General features: G+C 40.8%; 2 protein-coding genes across 5 annotated transcripts in view; one reads left to right on the plus strand and one right to left on the minus strand.

Annotated features, from left to right (window-relative positions):
- LOC148419889 (SH3 and PX domain-containing protein 2A-like) overlaps positions 1–22,016 on the minus strand; it is an 89,883-nt gene extending 67,867 nt beyond the window's left edge. The window contains exons 1-4 of the mRNA XM_088420779.1: positions 21,720–22,016; positions 21,547–21,650; positions 19,355–19,428; positions 8,777–8,930 (exon numbers count right to left, since the gene is read on the minus strand). The gene's annotated coding sequence lies outside the window, so the exon portion shown is untranslated. The remainder of the gene's footprint in view (positions 1–8,776; positions 8,931–19,354; positions 19,429–21,546; positions 21,651–21,719) is intronic.
- On the plus strand, positions 629–26,787 carry slka (STE20-like kinase a). 4 transcript variants are annotated; one of them, XM_088420773.1, is made up of 20 exons: positions 629–1,243; positions 5,660–5,824; positions 8,313–8,361; positions 8,803–8,952; positions 10,414–10,486; positions 11,079–11,273; positions 11,532–11,613; positions 11,743–11,874; positions 11,935–12,963; positions 13,134–13,264; positions 13,601–13,724; positions 17,419–17,598; positions 18,397–18,489; positions 19,873–19,944; positions 21,786–21,915; positions 22,898–23,022; positions 23,340–23,534; positions 24,346–24,471; positions 24,542–24,655; positions 25,872–26,787. In XM_088420773.1, the coding sequence occupies exons 1-20, from the start codon at positions 1,094–1,096 to the stop codon at positions 26,010–26,012; spliced, it is 3,456 nt and encodes a 1,151-aa protein (XP_088276899.1). In that variant the 5' UTR covers positions 629–1,093; the 3' UTR covers positions 26,013–26,787. The 4 variants fall into 4 exon arrangements, with proteins under 4 accessions (XP_088276899.1, XP_088276900.1, XP_088276901.1 ...); XM_088420774.1 differs by lacking the exon at positions 19,873–19,944; XM_088420775.1 differs by lacking the exon at positions 18,397–18,489.
- The last annotated feature ends 226 nt before the right edge of the window (positions 26,788–27,013 follow it).

Here is a 27,013-nt window from a genome sequence, read left to right on the forward strand (position 1 = left end):
CATATTGGACACTCCAACTGACTTAAGAAAATGGATGGATGGATGGATGGATGGATGGATCAAATGGCAAAATGTCCGCCTCCCAGGTATTGTCGCTTAATTAATATTCAAGAAACACCGTATTAACTAGAATGTCGTGTTTATCTAGACCAGTTGGAGTGCATAGGACATATTTTAACTTGATTTCTCCTTTATCCACGAGGACTTGCATCCTGCATGTTTTCCAAGTTTCTCTTTCCAACATAACTGATTCAAACGATCAGATCACGATTTAAAGCTCCTGCCAAGCGCTCTGAAGAGCTAATTATTTAAATCGGGCGCATTGCAAAGAACTTGGAAAACAACCACAGCTTTTTGGTGTAGCTAGTAAACAAACACACTTTCTTCCTCCTTTAGGTGCTAAAGTCGAAGGGTTCTAGATAGCGGGACTACACAGGAAACCCATAAGGCTAATCAGTGTCAAGTTAGCAAATGTTACCAAGACACAACGGAAGTGTTTCCAAAATAAACCCCCCGTTTTCTTTTTTTGGAGGCAAACAGAAGAAACGGTAGCCTCGCGATAGTCTTATTTTGACCGCTCGTGGCGGAAATTCCCGTTTTGACGTGATCTTTCTTGACGCTAGCTCGCCAAGTTGGAGTGTACCGTGCGGTCAGCTAGCCGAAGAAGAGGAAGAAGAAAAAGGAGAAGAGAGGAGGGCGCGGGGCGTCTTGCCTCGCCTTCGCGTACCATTTCCGCGGTGACGTTCAATGAAGGCGCGTCGACTCTTTCACGAGTATGCTCGTCACCGGCGTGGTGCTCTCGTTCAAGCCGTTTCAAACAGACAGCACCAAAGCGGAGGGGAGCCTTCGCTCAACGCTCAACTCCTCTGCCTCCGCCGCCTTCGTCCTTCTCGCCTCGGGCTTCTCCTTCTCCCCATGACCGAGACGACGCGAGATGTCCGGGAATGAAAGTTGGAATTGACAGCAGCGCCGCGGCTTAAATGACATTCGGCCGCCTCGTAGCTTCTGGAGCTCGGCGACACGAGCGGAAATCACCGAGGCATCAATAAGACCGTAGTAACACCCCCTTCTCCTCCTACCCCCATCCAAAAAAATGTCCTTTTTCAATTTTCGCAAGATCTTCAAGCTCGGGCCTGACAGGAAGAAGAAGCACTACGAGCACGTTCATCGAGATGTCAACCCGGAGGAGATCTGGGAAATAATCGGGGAGCTCGGCGATGGAGCCTTCGGCAAAGTCTACAAGGTAATTTCGTCACTACACCTTTTCGGCGTGTTATTAGGTAACCGTCCTCAATGGAGACTCCATTGTGGTTCTGTTCTGCTTGTCAAGTGGGAACACGTGAAAATGACAGCAGCCATCATGACACATCATGACAGAGCTTCTCAAATATATTTTGCACCCCCCACGGCAACTATAAATAAGATTATCTATTTAAAAAATGTATAAATATACCTAAATCTATCCAATGTAACATTATCAAAAAATAGCTACATACCATATTTCGGACTATAAGTCACAACTTTTTTCTCATGGTTTGAGCCTTTTAGTCCAGTGCATTTATCAGCAGTTTGTTTTGTTTTTGTTTATTTGCTAGCCACCATGTAACAATACCAGTAAAGTAAATGTCAATCCTTTCAAGGGTTCAATTTTTGAAACAACTATGAAATAGAACCAAAAATATGTGAAACGATGTACTCAAAAAGTTTTAAAAATAAAGTATTAAAAATAAAAAAAGGATGTATATATTGGGGTGGCTCGAGGAGACGGCACAGGTTTGCACTTCCGCCTCGCAGTTAAGAGCGATGACACTCATGGCCAGTGCTCCTCTTAATTTTAAGCTCACTGTAGTAATTAAGTGTGACCATTTAATGGGAGTGTTTCTCTCGATAGCGACGAAAAATGTGATCTGCGTGTTTCCTTTTCCGATAAAGAATTAAGGGACTTGATTTTGAATTCTGATGGCACCGGCCTTCCTGTTTGGAGTTTGCATGTTGTCCCCGGGCGCTCCAGCTTCCTCCCCCACTCCAAAAACATTGCACGGCAGGTGTATTTGACATACTAAATTGTCCTTTGGTGTGATTGGGTGCATAGATGGTTGTTTTGTCTCCGTGTGCCCTGCAATTGGTTGGCAACCAGTTCAAGGTGTCCTCTGAAGTCAGCTGGGATAGGCACCAGTAAGCCTGTAACCCGTGTAAGGATTAGCGGCTCTAGAAAATGTATAGTTGGATGTATAAATTGAATAAGATCTGATATAAAATTTTGTGACGTATCCAGGTATATACCATATGAATTATGTCCGCTAAAATGATCAACCAATTAACAGACAAGAAGATGCTGCCAAAGTATTGATTTTAAGTTTGAAATGCTAATTTTCTGCAGTATTCTGTCGGGGTTGTGTTGAAAATATCCACCCAGCCATTCATTTTCTATAAATATGTTGGTGCTAAACATGCCGGCATGCTGGATGTTGCGGAAACCAAAAAAAAGTTTTGTTTTGCGTTTTTTTCTCAATTTTTGCTGCGGCCTATATGCTGGTGCAGTTTATAGTCTGAAAAATATGGTACATGACATTATTTTTACAGCGTTCATACAGGTTACATTTTGGTCTGTAACCTGTAACAAACTAAATCTAATAATCTTATTGCAGTTATAAAAACATGGCAAAAACAATAGCCTATTCCTTGGGGTCATCCGCGGCCCCCTGGCATCACCGCGTGCCCAGAAATGCACTAAATAAAGGACTAAGTAAAACAATGTCCTCCGAACAATTATTTGACAAGTAAATACTGAAAAATATACTCTGGTAGCATGTTTTTTTTTTTTTTTTTGAAGGTTGGGTGGAAAAATTGAAAAGATATTCCTTGCTATGTCAGAACCCTTTTACAAAATATAACTCATTAGTTATCAAATTGCAGGGTTACAGAAGTCCAACTCATTCAATGTTTAAGAGTCTAGAAATTCGATCCCAGGTACTTATTGATCGAGGTGGCCATTTTACACATTTTTGTTGGTGGTGCGTCATTTGTCGGCAAAATGGGCGTCCGTCAGTGATGGATCGATGGATTGTGCCCACCACTCCCACTGAGTGATGAATGTTGGTGAAGGTTAAATACTTCTGTCTTATGTGTTTCCTCCTAAAATCTATATTTTTTTTAAATGCCATTGAGTCTTCTGTTTAGTGCATAGGAAATTGTGCATCTTTATCTTTATAGCGTACCCTGATTTCTAGCTATTATACCATCACTTTCGGTATCCCTCGCAGCAGATGGAGTACATAGGCAACGCCTTCAACTTTTGTAAACACTTGCAATGTGTACTTAAAACTTCATTTTTAATCCAACTATCGTTAACAATTTCCTAGTGAGAACATGTATGACAAAACATTAAGAATGGAAATATGAATGAACCAAGTGATTCCATTAATTCCTAAAATAAACCTATGGTGCCTGCATTGAAGTCAGACAGCGGACATTTTAGAAATCAGTGAGAAAGCAACTTATCATTCATCTCGATATTTAATGCAGGATTGTAGTCTGATCTGGACGGGCTTCTCCCTTGTGCCCCTATCGGCGCCAATACCGGAGTTCCTTCCTGGAACTCTTGTGATTAAATAATACTACTAATTGTCCAGAAATGTCCATTTGCCAATTTGCAGTTCCTTATTAGCTGAGTACGTTGCTGTGATGAAAGCCAGGAGTCTGTCATGGACGCTACACAAACTGAAGTCGATAAATCGGCACCTGAAGACGGTTGGGACAGGTTATCGACGCCGCGATGTTTGTTGGGATAAGAATCGCAGAATACGACTGAATAGCTGACATTGAAATGAAACCACAAATGATTTCTCTTTAACAGCAAGCTGTTTCATTGTTAGGCCATGTTTTCTACAACCAGTCAAAACGTTCTCAAAAGACCTCAGGCTGATCATGTACTAGGGGCATGAAGGGCATCGACTTGGCGTGCGGTACACGCCACAGACAGCTCACGTCTTTCACATTGTCGCGATTCAGATTGCGTGAAATTTGAGAGACAAAAATTGACACTGACGTCAGGCCGCGCAGAGGGAACGAGACGGGGCGTGTGTCAGGTTAGCTCTGCGTAAACATAGGATCAGTTGTTCCAATCCAAACACTCTCCTCCCTCTTTTTCCTTTTTACTCACTGGCGTCGGGGTCTGAGTTCATCGCGACTCAAAGCGGGCCGTAAAACAACTCCCCTGCTACCGTTTTTGTACCCGGCGTTCTAACTGATGAGACAGTTTTCCATAAGCGTACAAAATCCCAATTGTCACGCCTGGCTGAAGTGACGGCAGGATGAAGGGAGGAAAGGCCAGCGTGAGGAAGTGTGCAAACTTCAGTGAGAGCGGGTCAGATGATAAGCTTAGCTGACAATAGTTTGACGTGTTATTAGTTCTGTGGATCATTTCTGCAGCAGCAATCGCCACACCCAGGGCTGGGTTTACATTGTGCGGTTCAAGTGACGCAATTGAGATTTTTTTTTTACACTCAAGTGGCACGATTTGGATATGGGTCAAGGCAGCAGAAATAGAACCAAATTCATGGAATCTGATATTTTTAGATCCTAAATGCTGGAGGGGGCACAATTTTGCATCAGTGCTATTACGGGTGCGCATAGGACCACACCTTCTACCCCGATCCATGACACAAATATTGCATATGTGCTAAATATGGCTAGCAAATTAGCAAATACCAAATTAAACTTAACATTTTAACACTCAACATAATATTTTATTTATCTTACACATGGAATTAACATCATTGCTTGCAAATGTGGATGATGAAAAAATGCCATGTTTGCTGTTTTGTCTGATGGCTGAATGACTGTTTAATGCTAAAGGGACTTATAGCAATTTACACTGACAACTCAAGTTGCTAAACTGCTAGCTAATGTTTCCATGGGCAGTTTCATGCTTTTCACTTCACTTGCTAATTGTTCAAATGATTCAACAGCTTCTAGTTGCCTTGTTTTTGACGACATACTTTGCACAACGGCCTCATTTCCTCTGTCACTCTGGAGACACCGCCACCCATGTAATGGAAAGGAACTCTTGTCAAAAAAAAGCTTAATCTTCGTAAAATAACGTCAAGTCACGGCAGGCCATCACGTTTGTTCAAATTGTTAATTACTTTTTATTTACTAGCAGGTTATGTTTACTTTTGCAAACTAAATTTAGAAGGAAAAGTTGTTGCTTCGAAATTCTGGCTGGCAGATGCGTATTGTTTATTTTTGTGTTGTTACTGCGTAATCTATGGGGATTTCTTTTCATATGTGTTTGATGTTTTCTGTCAGTGTAAACAAGCCATATCGGATGTGTGTCACTTGAAACGTGCCTCAAAATGGACCAGATCAGATATAGGCATTAAATCAGAATTGGGCACTTGGGCCTGCAGTGTAAATCCACGCCTTGTAATTAAGAAGTCTTTATGAAATCTCTTAATGGAGATGCCATCCTGCTGGGAGATTGCTTCCAGCCTCGCTCAAGCTCTAATGCATTCATACTTATCGCTGTGATACAAAACTAGCTTGATGTGGATTCTTATTGAGGATGTGCCGCCACAAGAACCGCCGCACAGTCTTGCTCGAAATAATTGAAAATGCGCCTCTAATCAATGTGTCAATGCTGAATTGTTGCCTTCAGGCTCAGAACAAGCAGAACGGGACCCTCGCTGCCGCCAAAGTCATCGACACGAAAACGGAGGATGAGTTGGAGGATTACATGGTGGAAATTGACATCCTGGCCTCCTGTGACCACCATCACATCGTCAAACTGCTGGACGCGTTCTATTTCGAGGGAAAACTCTGGGTAGGTAACGTTCGAAGTTGATGAGACGCAGGAACCAGAGATACAAAATTAATTCTTCTCCAGTTTGCAGCTGAATAATTGTATTATTTCCCCCCACTTTCACCTATTTTTGAGGGTAATAATGCTCTTGTGACACTACTTCTGCTCTAATGTAGCACTAGTGAAACAATAAGCGCCTGTACAGGAAGACATGGAAATCTAGAGACTCCTGACAGTATAAAAAACATCCCTGCCTTTGCTTTCCTGCACAGATAAGTGTTGCACCACAAAACGGGTGGGGGAGGTGCTGTTGCTGATTGTGTCTTTTTAAACCTTTAATGGAAAAGCTAATCAGCACAGTCCCAATCAGTCTATGGAAAAGGTTTTATATCTTGTGATCTTTATGGGCACTTAAAGACCATCTGTTTGAATGGCAAAGGCCAACTAGTTTATGATCACACTTTTACCAGCATGTGGATTATTTAGTTGTCAGTTATATACGATAAAATAAGTCTGTATGCTATTGAGAGAACATAATGTCATGAGGGTGTTAAAAATTGCAAAATTTTGCATGCACTGCACCTAAAGAATTGTTTTTTTTTCTTTTTTTTTAAATTAAGGAAATCTAAAAAAATAGTGCCATATGTATTCTCAGCTAATGATAATTTTGACTTTTTGTCACACAATTCCCCCAAGAATTCTTCTCTTGGATGGTGAGGGGATTAATTTTATTGAATTGACTTAGATGCATATTGCACGGGTTATTATCATGATTTTATTCCTCAATTTATTGAGCACTAGCAATACTATTAAGACTAAATGGATACTACACTATTAATACAGTCAGATGCTCAGACATTTTTGTTATCGTGAACACCCTAAAAAGTTACGCGAAAAGAAAACATTATTGTAAACAATCTTTGCATTGTCCAATGTGATTGACTGCAATTTCCTTCCACTAGGCCCCTTTCTTCTTTTTTGTATGCAAAACAATCTGAAAATGGTTCTGTTTCTCAGTGGAAATAAAACCGCCTATTTTTTAATATTGTAGAAGAGTGGGAAACTTGCACAATGTAGCTTTAGCTACTTTGACATAACTGACTTCCTTTCGTTCCCGCTTTACAACAAATTGTCTCGGACTTTGTAGACAATGGCCACTTTACTGATCTTTGTTTGCAGTGAGTGCTGCATTGAGTCCGTGTGCTGTTTTAGTGCACCCTCAGTAAATCTCACGCTGTGCGGGACAGGCTGCGAGGCCCCTCTGCAATTACGTCGTGCCACTTGGTGTCATGTGACCCGTCTTTAGATCACAGGCCACATCCCACCGCTGAGATAATGGAGCGCTTTCGGACCTCAGAGAAAGTGCCTGTAAATAATTCAGGGCTACGCTGGAGGTTATCCCAACGGGCTTCGTCTTTAACCAGCATGATAAATGTGTAACTGCATGTGCGTCCGCGTCTGTTATTACGCATTATGCCGTGAGAGAAATGGTGAAGATAAAATGTATGTGACAGGTTGTACATTTTACAGATGATAACACCTGTAAGATTTGAAAGGAAGTAGATTACAAACAACTGTTATCATGCCGATTGAGAACAAACACCTAGCTCTCTTGCTTTGTGCCCATCCCTGAATAGAGAGCAGTGTTTTGTAGTATCTTGTATTGATTTGTATCGAGCACCTGATACTGCAACACGGGCTTCCATAATGGACTGGTGAGGTCACAAAAGTCCAACTGGCTGTTGGGTGCATTTAATCATGTCCACAGTAAGAAATGGTATGAAATTTTAGAAGCATTCATAGTAGGTTTTTTTTTTTTCTAATAGAAATAACACCTGACAGCTGTTTTGAACACATTTTTTGTTGCCAAATACTAATATTTGTTTTTTGAGCTGTAAACGTCCAACGGCATGTTAATGTTTAAAGAAAGAGAAAAGCCAGTAGTTATTTCTAATATGCTAGCTTTGCAGACCGTATGGGCCTGATGGGAGCTGCACACGCCTCTCACCACATTGTCTCAATTGTGACTGCACAAAATTAATTGCCACGTACTATAGATGTAGTAGATGAATCCGATCATAATAATAAGGCTACATTTAACGAGTGGGATTTTGTTGATTTAATAATGTTTAGAGGAAGCGAGTTGTGCTTTACTTTTTCTTTTAAAAAAGATGAATATAAAAAGCTTATTGGATATGATGACAGATGAGGAATTCACCAAAATATATGATCCTTCCGTCAGATGTGAGGCATTTCAGTCAAAGCACATTTCTTTGCAACACTCTGAGGAACAGTGCTGCATTGAAATCATTCAGTGTCAGCAATGATGTAACTGCTTCTAAAATGTCCGTTGACAATTCTCTGCCATTGATTGACTTCTTGGAACAAGTACTAATGTATGATGCCTTTCCTTTTAAAGGTCATTCTGTCCGTAGCATAATAAAACACTCATTTTAAAAGGCATCATTTTAAACATGCCCCACAAGACCTTTTATTATTCTCTGTGCAGATCCTGATTGAGTTCTGTGCGGGTGGCGCAGTGGACGCCATCATGCTGGGTAAGTCCCTCATTCGCCAGGAATTTCTGTTCAATCTAGTCCATCCAGGTTTCAATGTGGGTTTTTTTTCCCCCTCTCTCTGGTTAAAGAGGCCATTTCATGCCAGTGTGTAATTATTGGAGCTCCGGTTTCAAGAAGTGCTGCTAATGCCAATAGTTTCACCCTCTTATTCTGAAGCTGGAAATAAAAGCATCTCCACTGAATGGGTTTCTTTTCGAATAGAAAACAAGCATGAATTCCGGTCGACCGTGTCTCGCCGCTCAGACTCCACTTGAACACTAAACTTTTCCCCTCATACAAGCGAGTTTTGTTCTGCCGTTGCTACGGGTTACCATCACAGCTGATGTTTACTTACTTACTGGCCGAACTGCGCTTTGTGATATAACAACGTAACGTGGAAGAAAATGTGACTCACCAATGGGCATCCGCGTTCCTTGGCAGAACTGGAGAGGCCCCTGACCGAGCCGCAGATCCGTGTGGTGTGTAAGCAGACCCTGGAGGCGCTGGTCTACCTGCACGAGAACAAGATCATCCACAGAGACCTGAAGGCTGGAAATATTCTCCTTTCCCTGGAAGGAGAAGTGAAACTTGGTAAACTGGAATACTTTTTTTAAAGCCAAGTTTTTCATACCCTGGTTAGAGGGTTTATTTCCTTCTGAATGAGTCCGAATGTATAAAGTGTGGACTCTTAGTTGCAAAAAATGAAGCCACCTGTGGCCTTCTGACATTGCCACTCATTAAGCTATCATAACTTGAATACATTGATTTTTCTGCGGCATTTTTGCATGTTTTGTCTCCCTGGTGAAAATGATTCACGGTAGAGCAACCAATCAACCTGTTCATCTCGCATGCATCACATGACCAAATCCAGAAAACAGGTTACCGAAGTCTTGAGCGCATGCAATTAGCAATTTTCAGTCGACGGCAAGTAGAAAAACTTGATTGTAGATGTATTAAACATGAAGAATGGTTTAATAATTACGAACGAAATATCTTTTCAACTGCTGAAAATGACAATTCTATTCAAACAATACTGAAATCAACGTTGTATGAATAATCTTTTACTTAACTGTTTGTATATGTCAACTGAAATTTATGAGCAATGTTAACCCCACCAGAAATGTTCCTTGCATTGGGTGTCACCAAATGGGAAGGATTATTCATCCTGGGCTGCTCTCCTGGCAAATCTCGAGTCTTAAGATGCTCAGTAGAATACAGAATCCAACAAAAGCAGATTAATTGTTGTCTTTTCCACCTCGCATCCCGGGCGGCCACTTAGAAGTCTCCTAGTGAGCCACTTAAAGGCTTAAGGGGATAATTAGTTAAGTCAATTTTGGGGCTCCCGTCAGCGCCGCGGCACCCAGCTGAGCCTTGTGATTTCGACAAGCGCACGCCGCAGAGCGCCGTGTTTGCACAAGCGACTGACTCATCCATGCAGTGGGTGCTTTGTTTTTCTCAATTTTTAGTTATGTCGCGCAAGGTGGCATTAATTAGGGGTTGCATGACTTTGGATATTTTCAAGTCGACACTCGTCGGGTTGATTAGTCCTTGATGTCATTGATATTTTGTCAGCGCAGTTTATTCAGCCCTTTTTAGATTATTCACTGACCTCTTTGTGAGTGGAAAAATCTGGAAATGTGATGACTAGTTGACTTTTATTGTTGAGATGTTAACTAGTCGAATAGTGTCTGTTAGATCGGTTGCATAATAATTCAAATGTATTCATGCTTTTCCTGTTGCACCCTTCCTGCATGAGTCACCACCATGTGGCAAATGATGAAGACTGGCAAGCAATAATTACCAAGCAGTCTCGAAGGGACTTAATGATATATGTTTGCTTCCTCGCAATGTTTACATAGCACATGCGAGGCGAGAAAAACTGTAGTATCAAGTAGCTATTAAAGCTTCGAGCATCCCTTCTCTATTAGCTGCAGCTGTGTTTAGGATGTTAAAAAGTGCCTCTTGAGTCACCGGTAAACAGAACTTTTGACTTTGCGCCTTGGCTGAGTAAATGGTGAAAAGATATATGAATTAACTTCTCCTCTTTTTCAGCGGATTTCGGGGTTTCTGCTAAAAACACAAAGACATTACAGAGAAGAGATTCTTTCATCGGAACGCCGTACTGGTGAGTCACTCGGCCCGAAGACAAAAGGGTATTCAGCCCTTTCTATCTGGTCATTGTTGAAGCGGCTCGACGGCATCAATTTTCAACGCGGTATCGCTAAAGTTGTGGGGAAATAAAGGATGAGGGAAAAGCGCGGATACACGTGAGCGTCGGATGATCTCAGATGTAAATACAGGCCGGCATTCAAGTTCCAGACACATTCTCTGTAAAAAGAATTTCCCATGAAGGCTTATCAACAAATTGTCACAAATACGTGTCTCCCTCAAATAAATGCCTAATTTTTCGTGTTAGAAATGTAAACATGATAGGAGTTCTAATCCGCCCTTAAAGATTAGCATTCAAACATAGATGCTAAGAGAGTTAACAGCTGAGCCCTTTTTGCTAACCAAATCAGAAGTGCTGAAGCAATTAGTTTGACATAAGTTGAAAAAAGGCATTGAAAATCCTCTCATTTTATGCTGTATTTGTATCACTGTTAGCATAAACAGATTTGATGGCTCCATATTGTAATAAACTAAATACCGGTGTCGCCCATTAATATAGCAGTAATAATAGTTTGTATTATTTAATGTACTCATTTGTCACTGTGCAGGATGGCGCCAGAAGTGGTGATGTGCGAGACGTCCAAAGACCGCCCGTACGACTACAAGGCGGACATCTGGTCCCTGGGGGTGACCCTGATCGAGCTGGCGCAGATCGAGCCGCCCAATCATGAGATGAATCCCATGAGAGTGCTTCTGAAAATAGCCAAGTCCGAGCCGCCCACCCTCATGCAACCCTCTCGTTGGTGAGATGATAAGCCTGTGTTAAAGAAGAGCAGACTATTGCAATGAACCCTCCTTTATATATTTATGGGCGTTATGTCCCAGACCTTCCTGAGATTTTACATTTATAAAACACATTCAAACATCTAGACGTTACTAACACATGTAATTTTGTCAAATTGTCTCATAACTTAATGCTTACATAAGTGAGAATATCATCGACAAGATAACGGAAATCAGCATGGATAATCTATCTTTGGTCTTCCCAAACTGTAATGCAGGACGCCGGAATTCAACGACTTTCTCCGCAGAGCACTCGACAAGAACGTGGACAACCGGTGGGGCCCGTCGCAACTTCTACAGGTGGGTCACCTACGCCGGTCGCCGCTTTCAGAATGCCGTCCGTTTGGCTCACAGAGATGGGCGGATCTGCTCGCGCTCGGCTAAGCAGCTTTATAATTACATTTCTTGCCTCTCCCTCCATCCTGGCAGCATCCTTTTGTCGCCAGCGTCGTCGACAGCAAACCCCTGCGAGAGCTCATCGCAGAAGCCAAGGCTGAAGTCACAGAGGAGATCGAGGACAGCAAAGAAGAGGAAGAGGAGGAAGAACCTGATACGCCCGTGGTACTGACTGATAATTGACGTGACTTGGGACAGATTTGAACGTTTTGTGTTTCGTTTTAGGCTGCTCCCGGACACAAGCGAGAACCGTCCGACGCGAGTATGGCAAGTTCCGAGGATGACAAAGTTCCGCCAACTCCATCCCCGCTGCAGTCCGTCACCGAGAAAACGGAGGCGGAGCTGGCTGAAGACAGGTCCAGTGACATGCTCTCCGATGAAGGTCTTGGAACAAGCGAGCCGGACAAGACGGAGGAGGAGAAGCTTAACGAGGTGCCTGAAGCCGGTAATGAAGATACAGCTTCTGGGCTGATGGAGGAGCCCGTCCCACTAGAGCCCGAGGGCCAAGCTGAAGAGATTACCGCTAAGACGAGCGCTCCTGAGGAGCACACTAGAGATGAAGTGCCGACGGCGGAAGGAACGGCGACGTGCGGGGATAAAATAAATGATCCTTCGCAAGTGATAGAACTTGAAAAAGAGCCCGAAGAGGTGACGAAAGAAGACGACTCAAATCAGCAGCTTGTCGGATCTGCAGAATCGGAGACGCTAGAAGATGCCCATGCCAAAAATGAGTCTGTATCAGAGATAGAAGACGAACAAGTGAGCAAGCCGGAGGACATGCTTCAGCACGAATTGACCGACATGGTCAATGGCACCGATCTTATGACTGAAGGCGGAGGCAACATAAAAGCGCACATAGTTGGAGACACAGAAACAAATTTGAATAAAGATGAGTCTATCCTGAAAAAGCCCGAGGAGAGCATTTGTGAGTTGCCTAATCAAGACTTGGAGACCACTGACAAAGTCGGACCTTCGAATGGAGTGTCTGATGACGCTATCAACACGCCTGAGGGTGCGCGGCCCCCTAACAAGGACGATGACGAAGCGATGCCGGCAGAAGAGACTACGATCCATAGTGGAACCGAATTAGAGAGCAAGACGGAGCAGGAAAGTCCTGCTGTCAGCCGGCTGGATTTGGAGAAGGACTCGGACTCCGGAAGCAGCTCGGCCGCCGACAGCAGCAGCATGGACCTCAATCTGTCCATCTCTAGCTTTTTGTCCAAAAGCAAAGAGTCAGGCTCAGTCTCTGTACAGGTACGTCAATAACACCTTTTGTCAAAAAAGCAATTATTTACCCATTAGTCCAATCGGATTTTGGGCTAGTCACATTTACAAGTATTGGCAAATATAGTCTTAGACTAATCCAAATATAAAAAAAATGAGATCATAGAAAGCCCCAAGCATAAACATGATTTTCTTCATAGGAGTCAAAACGGCAGAAGAAGACCCTGAAAAAGACGCGCAAGTTTATGGTGGATGGCGTAGAGGTCAGCGTGACCACGTCCAAGATAGTGACTGACGACGACGCCAAGAATGAGGAGATGAGGTTCCTGAGGTGTGTACCTAATGCCATTATACTGCCAGTCCTAAATAAGGAACGTGACCTATTTAGTATACATGCCTTTAAATAGCTCATGCAGTCCAGATAATTATTCAACATTGTTTTAACGATGTACACCATGATGAAGACATCATTATATTAGAGGTGAATGATGTCAATGTACATTTTATTTCTATAGAGAATTTCTTATGGCAAACATTTGAATTATGGACTAGTTGCACCCTAGATAACCTTCTGTTTTTACTACAGTCGAAAAAGAACATGCAGAGTTTGAGCCGTTTTGGCTTTTCAGCCCCCTGACTACTTTGCCGCATGCTGTGTGTTCCTCAGGCGGCAGGAACTGCGAGAGTTGCGCCTGCTGCAAAAGGAGGAGCAGAGAGCTCAGCAGGAGCTCAGCAACAAGCTGCAGCAGCAGAGAGAGCAGATAATGCGGCGTTTTGAACAGGAAACCACAGTGAGTCACTTCCACCGCTAGTTTTTTTTTTTCTTCTGTTTGCATGGCCAAGTGAGCTGCTTTGTTTCATAGCTGAGCTTAAGCTAATGGAAGGACTTACGTGAAGAGTTTAGGTTAACCTCTTGTTTATATTTCAAACATCATTTTAGTTGAAATTAACATTTAAAGATACGAATATTGAAAACGTACCACAAGTAGCAACGAATAAGGCGCGTTGCATAATAAATGCACCTCACATGTCTGTGTATATCCTATTGGATCATTATCAATGATGATAATGATGATATTGTGCAGAGTGTCACTTCCTGAAGCGCACTCGTGGCTAGGTCACAGTTGGATTTCCGCTTCTGTGGTGGTCGTTGTACTTTTCTTTCTCGTCACTAGGGGATAACCACAAAAAAAAAGCCGAGATGAGATTCAATTCGGAGCTATTTATAAACATGTAACATTTTAATTTTTGTGGTGGCAAACGGGAGAGTTAATTTGATATAAATATCGTGTTAGGCAGAAACGTGTCCAAATATGATTTGATTTCACAAATATAAGTAATGCATGGCTTTAAAAAGTTATTTAGCTCATTTAAAATGTTCAAAACAGCTTGAAAACATTTTTTAAATACTCTCAAATGCTTGAATTGATTGAGAGCTGCATAATGCAACACTGCTGCATTATATTGGAAAACGTATGGGTATTTTTTTAAACTATAAATGATATAATAGGGTTACGTTAGATACATTTGAGTCTGTTTTAAAAAATGGATAGCCGTGGAGGGTGCTGTCAAGCCATGTAATGGAAAAGGCCATTACATAATTTTAAAACCCATGAAGAGTTGCATTCTTTTTTTTTTGACCCACAACTCTTCTCATTTTTGTTTTTGCATTGTACTTTGCTTCTGCATAAAAGCCAAATGGTAAAAAATGGCTGGAAAGCCTTCGAAAACTCGCAACGCGACTCATCCCCGGACAAAAGTGACGGACCGGCCCCAGATGATGGACCGGTGGTCCTGATCACGCAAGCCTTCAAACACGAGCTGCTTATGTCGATGAAAGTGGATGCGACATGAAGAAGAACACCAAGGCGTTCGATTGCTTTCTGACCAGAACGCGCTTGCTACTGAGTTAGCTACGCCGAACGCCACCACCGGCAAGCTGGAGAGAACTTTGACCATACGCGGATGATATTATTTCGCTGTGATGCCAGGTGGCACACCTCAGGCCTTGGTGACTTAGAAGCGAGCTTGCAAGGGATCAACATCTGACGTCAAGAAAGTTCATAGGTCATAGCAGCCCTGCGTCCAAGGGGGTTGAGCTCCACCGAGGTACCGCTTCTCCAGATCTCATCGCTCGCTGCATCTGCCACCCAAGTAAGAAGACTCATCACGATTGGCCAATGCCCGAGTGGGCTACAACGCAGCGAGATGACAGCTCCAGGGATTGGATAGAGTTGGGTATCTTATACCCAACCAGCTTGTGCATCTTCACGTCACCCGAGGAAAAAACGTCCTTCCATCCATCCATTATCTGTAGCCACTTATCCTCATTAGGGTCGTTGGCTCGCTGGTGCCTATCCCAGCAGTCCTGGATTGGTTGACAGCCAATGGCAGCACAGCGACGAACAACCATTCACGCACCCAATCACACCGAAGGACAATTTAAAGTGTCCGATACACTTGCCATGCATGTTTTTGGAATGTGGGAGGAAGCCGGAGTGCCCAGAGAGAACCCACGAAGGCTCAGGGAGAACATGCAAACTCCACACAGGAAGGCCGGAGCCAGCTGGATTTGAACTCGGGAACTGTGAGGCGACTCTTTCACTGAACCGCCCCCAAGGAAAACCAGACATATAAATAAAAAAAAAAAGACATTTTGCAGCATGGGAGTCACCTATAGACCATTATTCTTAAATGTTCATTATTCATGATTGTTCCACTGGCTGGCTTCAATCTGCGAGAAATTCTTTTTTTTAATTGTGAGTAGGATTTTTTTTTTCCCCTCATGTGCCCGCTGTTAAAAAATGCCTGTAAGTTTTGTTATCATGAATCATAATGTTGGTAATAGCCGTGGCACTCTTTACGGAATAAAACTTACTCTGGTAAATTGCCTTATTATTCTTTCATTTCATCGCTATGTATTAAATATTTTGTATTCTAAATCATAGTTAATTAGTATTCAGCAGCGTTAATTTTGGAGATTAAATTTTTTGTGAAGCATTAAAAAAATTACTAACCTATTTATTTCAACCAGAGTAACCACCAGTTGTATTTTTTTGGCATACCATCAGAACAAAAAGTTCTGATGGTATTTTTCTGAACAAAAGTTTTCTCCCCAGGGCCTCGCAAACACTGCTAGAGTGTGGTATTGATGTGCACATTAAATACGGAAGTGAAAAGTTTTAGCATTTGTTTCTATGAGAAAACTAAGGGGAAAAAAAAACAGCAGTAAGGAAGTGTCAGATTTGGTACTTTTTTTTCAACAGTTGTAACAAGAAAAAAAAATCATGTTAAAAGGATAAAACACTGAAATAAATATATTTTTTTGATTTGAAGATTCCAAGATTTTACTGCAGCGAATACCAATTAAAAGCTTTGTGTAAAAGTTGTTGAAAAATGTGATCGGAATTGTGGAAACTTTTATGATGAATTAGTTATAAAAATAAATAAATAAAAAATAATTGTTTAACAGAACTAGTAAATATGTCATTACGTATTATTAATTTCCCTTGATGCTTCTCTAACCGATCTGGAGATAACAAAAGGCAATACATTTTTTGCCAAGTGGGGGGAAAAAATGTTCCAGATGGGATCGCCATTGAATTTTATTAAAAAAATAAAAAATAAATAAATAACTCATACATGCAGATACTTGATGCACATTGGAAAATTATATTTTAGGGACCTTGGTTGGTTTTCTTAACAATTTCATTGCTGAAAATTTTCTGTCATGAATATTTTTTAAAACAAAAAATTAAACTTAAAAAGAAATCATTAATTGGTCAATGGAAAAAAAAACAAAAAACACACAAAAAAAAGTCAAATGCTGAAAGAGGAAAGGAACCACTCAGAAAATGGAACAAGCTCAAATGAGGAGAATCAACCAGAGGTCAAGTTGAGTGGTGAAGGGAACATGGAAGACAGTCACCTGCTTCAATCATGCTCCCGGGAATTTCAATTGGCAGATGTCAAATCTCCAAGAAGCTGTCGAGAGGATTTGTGTTTATGCAAACAAAATAGTTCCATGTATTTTTTTTTTCTTTCTTTTTGAAAGCTAAAAAGCTTTCGTATTTGATTACGTTTCATTGACTTTTGCTTGTTGGAAATGTATAGTAAAGATAGCTGTAATGTTTTGGTGCAGCAGTCAGACATAAAGGTAAGTGCCTTTATGACCCTGAGTTACCCTTAAATCACGAAACATGAAATTAGCACTTGCAAATCGCGTTCAATTTAGGGCGCTAACAGACACAAGCTTGTGTGTCCACAGTTGTGTCCATTTTGTCTCAGCAGACATTGGATTGCATCTCATCCTGCAAAGGTCAGGATGTCCTTGACCGAGGACAACAGGACTCATTAGGGACGCTCCAATCGGTCAAAAGATATAGACCAAAAACTATGTCCACTACCATGGACCCAAATGAAATGAAGGAAGAGGATCATATGAATAAATGGAGAAAAAGACTCATTTTGTGATCCTTTTTTCAGGCGAAGAAGCGGCAGTACGATCAGGAGGTGGAGGGCCTGGAGAAAAAGCAGAAGCAGACCATCGAGCGACTGGAGCAGGATCATACCAGCCGGCTGCGCGACGAAGCCAAACGCATTAAAGGGGATCAAGACAAAGAGCTCTCCAAGTTCCAGAACATGCTGAAGAACAAGAAGAAAGAGGTACGCGGAGGCCCGCGCGGTGGCGGTGGCATGTCGTGAAAGCTGCATGCCGGCTTCTTTTTGGCACCTCGCTCTTTGCCCGCTGCATGTTTTCATTATTCATCCGCCCGCGGAGCAGTTGAAAATGTAAGTTCAATCCAGGTTGCGCTCTGTGAGGCGTGCAAGACATTTTCATCTTCCTCAGCCTCTTTAGAAGTCCTCTCGGGCTTTCGGCTGTTTTCGTATTTTGTTCGCCACTCGGCATTGTGCTTTGCGTTGCCATGGTGATCGTGCTTTTTGCCGTAGCTTCGTCGCGGTCGTTTGCTTGGGCTTGCAGCAATTATATGATCTTGACTGTTACGTCTTACGAATAGTGTTGACTTGTTTTTTGTGTTATTATTGTGTTCTTGAACTGTATATTGACCTAACCATGTGTTTGGAATGAGTGTGAGGTGGCTTTGATAATTGGATGGGTGATTAATTTGATTTGATTTTTTTCTCTTTGGTGGAGTCGGGATATTGGGATATGGCCTCTTGAATGAACTATATGAGCCTCTGTGATGATGATTCCAGCTTATTTGCTTGGCTTTTATTTCTATATATATATATACATATATAAGAATATGCAAAACACTTCTGGCATGACTAATTATTCCGCAGCAAATAGCAATCAGTGCAGGTGAGGCGAATTGTGGTGGCGGGACGCTCAATATCCTCTGCATGCCTATCTTGAGGGATAACCCAGCTAGATTTTTTTTTTTTAAACTTTATTTTCCTCAAATCAGCAAGCGTTTGTTGCATGAATACAAAACTTTCTAGGCCAAACAGGAAGTTGTGCAGTCCCCTAAACACGTGCGAAAAGAGCTCATGAAGCGCTTAAAGGAGGATCTTACGCTTCTTAAGACTGCTGAGGTAAAACAAAATACCAAAACCCTCAACTACTGTCTTCTCTACTCAACCTTTTTCCTGTTTCTCTTTCTTGGCTTCTTCATACAAAAGTCGCACTTACTACCTTTTTCTTGCATTTAAGTGACTTAGTTTGAACCACTCAAAGTCAGTTATTTAGTTCAGGATATGATCAGGATTATACCAAATGGGGATTAAGGAAGATTGGGTTATACAATGAATTTCGAAAACACAAATATGCCAACAAATGACACCCATATATATAGATAGATATGCATTGAAGACTTTTTATACGCCTCTTAACAATTCTTTAAAAACGCTGCCGTGCCAAGCAGAATTTTTCAAACTATGGAATTACATTTGTCACGTTATCGATCTGAATTTTGTTTAGCAACTCCAGAAGGTAAAACATGTAACATTAGTTTTTTTTTTTTTTCTGGCTTGTCTGCCGTAAAATTGCATTATTATAGACAAAGCGCATCCATATAAAACTTAAGATAATAAAGACAAACAAAGGAGTCACTACTATAGCAAAAAATATATACATTGGCTTTAAATATCAGTCAGCGGCCTCCTTGATGACTAATAAACATATCGGTGTCTTCCCTGGGAAGGTCTCACTTTAAAACAATGTAGCAGTAAGTTGCTTCATGTTCAAATGTATTTGTTCTTAATTTGAAAAGAAAAATATACTCTTCCTGTCACGGCATTAAAAAGCATTTTATTAGGCTTTCTGATCCCTGCAGAAAGCAAAATTTCACGTACCTACTACTGTCAGAAAGTCAACCACACGCATCGCACATTTATTTGTGAAGTACGCGCGGTGTAAATATAAACAAAGACAAAAAGATAAAAAGGTGGAATTACTCACCCTTAACTGGTGACTTGTGGCTTGAGTTTTTCTTCAATAAGTTGCTTTCCGGTTCTCTTTGCCATCACTGGCACCTTTTGACAAAAAGAGCCACAAAAATACCACATTAGTTTAGCATCTCAATGGTTTTATCCCTTTAGGAACATGAATCCGGTATTGCTGCCCATTAATAATGAGGAATAAATGAAGCGACTGATTTCAGACAGTCATTTTGATGAAGAATTAACCCTTAGTGGCCTGGAAGCATGGATTAACAGAACGACTTTTTTTTTTTTTTTTGCAAGATGAATTCAATCCATGCAAGCTTCTATCAAAGCATGACAAGACAAGCAGAGCATTCCTAGATGATCTGGACTAACATTTATTGGCCTCTGTGCTGCCAGTGCAACCATAGAACCAAAACGGGAAGGGGGCCGGCTCGTTCCACGATGCGTGTGCGTGCTGTGTGTGTGCGTGAGATTGTCAGCCTGCTGCGTGTCCCTGACGAGGGCGAGTGTGCGCTGTGTTCTCCTCCGCAGGCGGTCGCCCAGGTTATGATACAGTCTTTTCAGTTGTCCTCATGCGCACTCTTCAATGCTCAGATGCAGGATGTAAGTCGCCCCCGCCCCATTTTTTTCTCCACTTTCTCTTTCCAGCCCATACTTATAGATGTGTGTAAAGTGACAACGCAGCTTTATTTTATATATATATATATATCCAGTCAAGCAATGTGTAAGCATGGGCTCTGGTGTATTTGGAGTGATGTCATCGCTGTGTTTTTGTGCAGTGGTTCCCTTTCTCTCCTCCACCGGTCTTTGAATTACATTTTAGGACAGTTCGGCAGATGGCGTTCCGTGCGGGGCAATCATCGGAATTTAAATGGTGCATCTTACATTCAGGGGGTTAATGAGACGTACAGTATTTCTAGTCAAATAGGCACAATTTCTCAGTTAGTATCTCCCCAAACAGATCTGGTATAGTAGCTTTGAGTAGAGATTCTGAGTAGTTCTTTTACTAATTTCAATGTCAATCAAATTTTATAATTGTCATTTTCCATACTCGCCCAGCCCTAAAAAACGCTTTCTTTAACCGACCTATTATCACGAGCGTTTGAGTCAACGAGTGTTGCCAATAGTTGAGGAAATGTGTCGCTTTTATTATTGTAAGCGTGACATGAAGCAACCATTTTCAATAATGTACACCAGTAATCCCAGTTGAAATATTTTTCACACGTTATTTTGCCAAACTTAACTTCCTTTCACTTAGTTTTGCTACTACATTTTCGGAGTATTTCAAGCCTTATTTTTGCACACGTCCGAAAAAAATGTCAAGCTACTTGCAGCGAAAATTGTTAATGCTCTTCATGACAGTAAAACATGCCAGAAATGTTGTGAAAAGTCCAATTTCAAAATAAGAGTACACTTTTATTTTGAAGTTGTTTTGGCAGCAAGTAGCTCAACCAGTCTTTCTACTGCCAATTTTGCTCCCGAATTCTAATACAAACAATGCAACGTTGTTCTGAAATCACGTTCAATTCAGGGTGTTAACAAAATTTGATTTCGCTGACATTTACATATGGCACCTGTTGCCAGTGTTTAGTAGTGGCTCGGGCTTTGCTATAGCTGCATCTAGTGCTCCATATAGGCTGGCGTGATAGGTGGAAATGATGCTAACAGTTGCTGTTCCTACTGATCACTTTTTAACAAACCATGCTGACTCATCAGCAAAAATGTATAAAGGTTAAACGTTTTATAATTCATTCAACTATTTTCAGATACTCCTTCACCCTAATATTTAGGGGGGGTGGAACGTAAATAATTACTTGGGATTGAATGTCTGGAGTCAGTAAGGACATATAAATACGTCTTTGGGATTAAATGAGTTAAGGCACTGGAAATGTGTTATTTTCTGTTCTTTGTTTATAATTGGTTTTCACCAGGCAAATTTTCCGTAGGATATTCGAATAACAAAAATACTCGATTGTAAGTCCCTCACATTTTTGAAAACAACTTGAAATGTTTTGAAGTGTAGCTAATTCTTCAGTATTAGCTGTTGAAAAATCAACCTTTTTTTTTTTTTTTTAACAAGACAAAATGGACGCCACAGGCCTGAATCTAAAATAGAACTGAGTGGTTTCTACCAGTCTAGCAAAATTCTGATGAAACATAATGAAATATTTAGTAAAATGCATAAACTGCCTCCTCGTGACCAACCTGCTAAAAATGGCGCTGTGGTCTCACATGAACGTTTCTCTCCATCGTGGCTCATGCGTGCTCTCTTGAGTGTCTCCTCGATGATGTCACATCTCGTGCTCTATCTGTGGATATAATACGATGACGTCCTGTCACTTGACAGCAGATGTGTCCTTTTCACTTTCAACTCTCACCTGTCTCTCGTGCTTGTGTTTATTTTGTCTTTTTTCACCGCGGCTTCCATTTTGTGGCCCCCTCAGGAGCAGGAGTTCCTCCAGAAGCAGCAGCAGGAGCTGGACGGCGAGCTGAAGAAGATCATCCAGCAGCATAAGGTGGAGATTGCCACCATTGAGAGGGATTGCCTCAACCACAAGCAACAGCTGATGAGAGGTGGGGTGCTCATCTGTTTTATCTGTTTGATTATTTTTTAAGTACCTAAAGTTAAGATTATGTTGACATTACACAAACCAATTGATTTCTTTAGAATTTAATTACATTAAATAATGACTTTCATACTTAATATTACAATCAATAAATGTAGTACTTGTTGAATCACTCTTGTGGTAATTAATGCAAAAATAATCGATGACCATGGTAATCAAAGTATTCGATTATTTTAGCACTCTTATGGGAGCAAAGGTAATTTATTATTTTACGACTTTAGTAACAAAAGTATTCAAGTACTTGATTCATTTACTACTGGAAAAAATGTAAGTACCTGCAATTAATTGTTTAAGACTGAAGTATTTACTTTAGGTAATCAAGAACATAAAGTACTAATGTAATCAACTTAGTACCAAATTACTTTTAAAACTTTAGTACTCAAAGAAATTAATTTTGTACTCAAGGACCAAAATTAATCAATTTTTGTAATCAATTACTGTTGGTAATTATTACAAAAATAATTACCATAGTTGAGCACCTTTAGTACCTTTAGTAAATACATTTAAGACTTTAGAACTAAACATAATTGATCACCTAAGTACTTTGGTAGCAAAAGTAATTATTTTACTTCTAAGTAGGTGCAATTGATTATTAAATAAAGTATTTACTTTTAGGTAACTAAGTATTAATTTAATCTTTTCAGTACTTTAGCGCTAAAAGTATTTTATTTGGTACTAAGAACCAAATGTAATGCATTTTTCTAATTTTTAACCATAGTGCCTAAGGTATTCAGTTATTTTAGTACTCTAGTTCCTTAATTACTCATAATTTGGGATTTCATGAGCTAATTCACATTCCATAAACACCATAATAATAAGAATACTACATTAAGACAAGTTGGGGCGTGTCAGCCATTTTATGATGAAGAAAATGTTCACATCTGATTGAGCTTAACTAGGCCACTAAAATCTGACTTTTGCATCTGCAGCCAGAGAAGCGGCCATGTGGGAGCTGGAGGAGCGCCACCTGCAGGAGAAGCACCAGCAGCTCAAGCAGCAGCTCAAGGACCAGTACTTCCTCCAAAGGCACCAGCTGCTCAAGAGGCACGAGAAAGTAAGCAATAAAGCAATAAAGTATTTTTCAATGGTGGCGCCAACCCACAATTTAGTAGTCCATTACTTACTTTTAACTCATTCAATCCCAAAGACGTATTTGTCCGTCTTTACAGAGTCCAGACATTCACTTCTAGTTTACAGATGTATTTTTTCAAATATTAAGCTAAAGGAGGATCTCAAAGTAAATAAAGTACCTGGGATTTAACATCTAAGACGATTGAAATATACGTAAAAACACGTCTTTGGGATTGAATGAGTTTACAAGAAAACTGGCCCAAAAAAAACCCCGACGACTTTTTGGGGGGGATGCTGCAGGAGATGGAGCAAATGCAGCGCTACAACCAGCGTCTGGTAGAGGAGATGAAAAACAAACAGAACCAAGAGCGTGTCCGCCTGCCCAAGATCCAGCGCAGCGACGGCAAGACGCGCATGGCCATGTTCAAGAAGAGCCTTCGCATCGCCGCCTCCGCCGTCATCACGCCCGAGCAGGAGCGAGACCGCATTAAGCAGGTAACAAGAGGATTACAATACACTGGATGGATTATACAATCAATGTTAAGATTTTACAAATGTTTGGGTTGGATTTGTTTTAGGGGTGTTTTGGCGCCCCCAACTGGGCGATACATTCCTAGTTTTTTTTTATCATTAGGCCTGCATTAACGACGACTCCATATTAAGGACTTGTATGTATTATACTGCCCCCCTGTGACCAACATCGGAAAAAAAACAACAATGCCCATTTAAATTAAATGAAGTCAACCCCCAAATTTTCTTTGCCATAAAATGTCTGCGGCTACACTCTCCAAAACACGGCATTCTGAGTTCTCGTATGAATCAAGCAGAAAAATGCACTCATTTCTGTCCGTCTCTGAGGTGACTCGCTGTTGATTACTCAATAAAAGTAATTGATTTCTATTGTACTTAGTTGCCCAAAGTAATTGAAAAGTAATTGATTTCTTTTGTACTTAGTTGCCCAAAGTAATTGATTCCTTTAGTCATTTAGTACAGGGTTGTTCAAGTCCGCTCCTCAAGATCCACAGTCCAGCCTGTTTTGGATGTTTCCCTTCAACCAACACACCTGATTCAAACGATTAGCTCATCAGAATGCTTAGCAGGATCCCGAAGCAAGGAAACACAAATTTGTCAAATTTGTCAAATTTGTAAAGAAAATTGAGTTCAAAAGTTGGGACACAATTCTTGAAATTTAATGATGTGATGTTATACTATTGAGGTTCCTACTATGAAATGTGCACCCACTAGAGAGGGACCCCCAGCACGGCCACAGCTAGCAAAGCTATCAGCCGTCTTGTGTGCTGTCCAGTTTGCTATTCAGGAAGAGAAGCGGCAGAAGAACGAGCGTCTCCACCAGCACCAGAAACACGAGAACCAGATGCGGGATCTTCAGCTGCAGTGTGACGCCAACGTCAGAGAGCTGCAGCAGCTCCAGGTCAGCCCGCCCACTCAAAAATACACCCAAGTAGAACTTCCTGTCACGCGACCTCCGTTTTTGTTTTCAGAACGAGAAATGTCACCTGCTGATCGAGCACGAGACCCAAAAGTTGAAGGAGCTGGACGAGGAGCACAGTCAGGAGATCAAGGAGTGGAGGGAGAACCTCAGACCCAGGAAGAAGGTTTGATACCAGCCGGAACGCTTCTCCGAAGAGGCGCGGTGTGCTTGCTTCAAGCTGGGCTTTGGAAGCTTAACTGTAAAACTCACATTGAAAAGATTTTTTTTTAATGAACCCTCCATTTATGTTATGTTCAAAATGAACACATTTTATTATTTTTAATTTTTTACAACGTTTTGATGAGCAAACCACAGGTCATTAGGACACAAGAATATTTTTGCTGCCTGCAAACTAGCATAGCTTGTTAGCAGGATTACATGCAAAAAAAGCCTCTGAAACAATAGCATAACTAAAAACTATGATTATTATTACAGAGAAACAAACATAACAGACGAGTATAAATTAAGTATTGCTGTTGTTACTTTGAAAGCATTTGGACACTTTTGGATAAATACACACACTTCTGGGTCAAAATGACCCAAGAATACTATTGTTTTTTGTTTGCATGTTGTTTTTTCTGGGTCAAATCGGTCCAATGCAATATTGTTATTCCAGAGAAACAAACGAAATATTGCTTTTAGCTACTTTGATGAGTGGTTTTCCTCTCAAAACATTTAGTGTTTTGACACTTGTAAAAATGGGTCATATTGACCCGAAGCCCGGACTACTGTCCCCTGAAAAAAAATCACACGAGTGTTTAAAAAATAAATAACGAACGTGCAATAGCTTAATGCTAACATAATTCCGAACGCCAATGATGGGCTAACTAGACTTAGCATGATTGTTGCCGTAAATATAACCCTTCAAATAATTGCTCGTCAAAAACATTTTTCCTTCCAATGATAGTCTGCCAGCTTAATACTACCGAGTAATGCAAAACGTTTTAGCTGCGCTAACAAAATTAGCATCAATTCCAATCGTAGTCTGTTAGCTTAATGCTAACGGAATGCAAAACGCTTTAGCTGACCTACCGGAAATGAGCATCAAACCCGATATTCTGCTATCTTAATGCTAACGTAATGCAAACCGCTTTAGCTGACCTACCGCAAATGAGCATCAAACCCAATTATAGTCTGCTAGTTTAACGCTAACATGTGATGCAAAACGCTCAGCTGACCTACCGGAAAGGAACATCAAATCCAATCATAGTCCGCTCGCTTAATGCTTACATGTAATACAAAATTAGCATCAATGTTAGTTATTTTCAACTGTGAAACAAATTGAAGTGGGACTCGCCTGTGTTGAGTTGTTTTTCATTGTCCTGTGGCGCCCCCTGCAGGCACTGGAGGAGGAGTTCACGCGGAAGCTCCAGGAGCAGGAGGTCTTCTTCAAGATGAGCGGCGAATCGGAATGCCTTAACCCCACCGCCCAGAGCCGCGTGTCCAAATTTTACCCCATCCCGCACGTGCACATGTCCTGATAGGCTAAGCTAACGCTAGCGCACATGCTTGGGAGATTTTTTTTTTTAAGCATGTCCTTATTTCAAAAGGTCATACAGGTCGTATATGAGTGCCTCCTAATTTCTTTTTTTTTTTTTTATTGCAACCTTCACTCCATTTATTTCAACACGAACTATTTCCCGGAGCGAACGCCATCAAATGCATATCAAAGGAATGTAAATTTGCTGTCAATTTTGCACTGTTTTTTTGCAACATTAGCTGAAGGAATATGCAGTACAGTATACTGGGATTTTATTACATTTATTATATATTTTTTTTATGACCACTGTCTGTTGTTGCTCATCATTTCGGCTAGACACTGATGCTGTAATTCACAAAAAAGCCCTAAAAATATTATACAGCTTTTAATATTTAACAATCATTTGCTGAGCCATCATTTATTGTATTATAAATGTATCATGGCACTTGCATTTTTATTTGTTGAAGTTGCTGATAGCGATTTTTTTTTAATTGCTGTAATAAAGGTCATCTGCGATTGGCCTAAATTTGATTAATTTATGCCACGTCATTTCCGCACTGCTTGATTTGTCATGCTAGTTTAACAAATGCTGGATTTTTCTTTCAGTTGTTTTACACCAAACATAGATATTGATATATTTTTTAATGAACTTTTAACACATTTATTTGTACTGTCTCCACCTCAATGAGAAAAAAAAAAGTATATATGCAGTTCTATTGTCAGATCAAATGTATTGGAATTGTCAACGACATCTTGTAAATAAACATATTCATGTTTTTTTGTGTTATTTTTAAACACTGCACACACCTTTACACGTTGCATTTTTTCCCTAATTTTGTAAATGCTTTTAAAGGCGTAAGTAAAATTATGATTTTTTTCCCTAATGTTGTAAATGCTTTTAAAGGTGTAAGTATTTTTTTTTTGTCTTCAACCGCGGAAATTTTATACATACTTATGAAGGTTAAATTTATTGACGTCCACAAAAGAGAAAAATGCTATGAC

Source organism: Hippichthys cyanospilos, chromosome 8 (assembly GCF_059441005.1).
Source record: "Hippichthys cyanospilos isolate Australia breed blue-spotted pipefish chromosome 8, RoL_Hcya_1.0, whole genome shotgun sequence".
Classification (NCBI taxonomy): domain Eukaryota; kingdom Metazoa; phylum Chordata; class Actinopteri; order Syngnathiformes; family Syngnathidae; genus Hippichthys; species Hippichthys cyanospilos.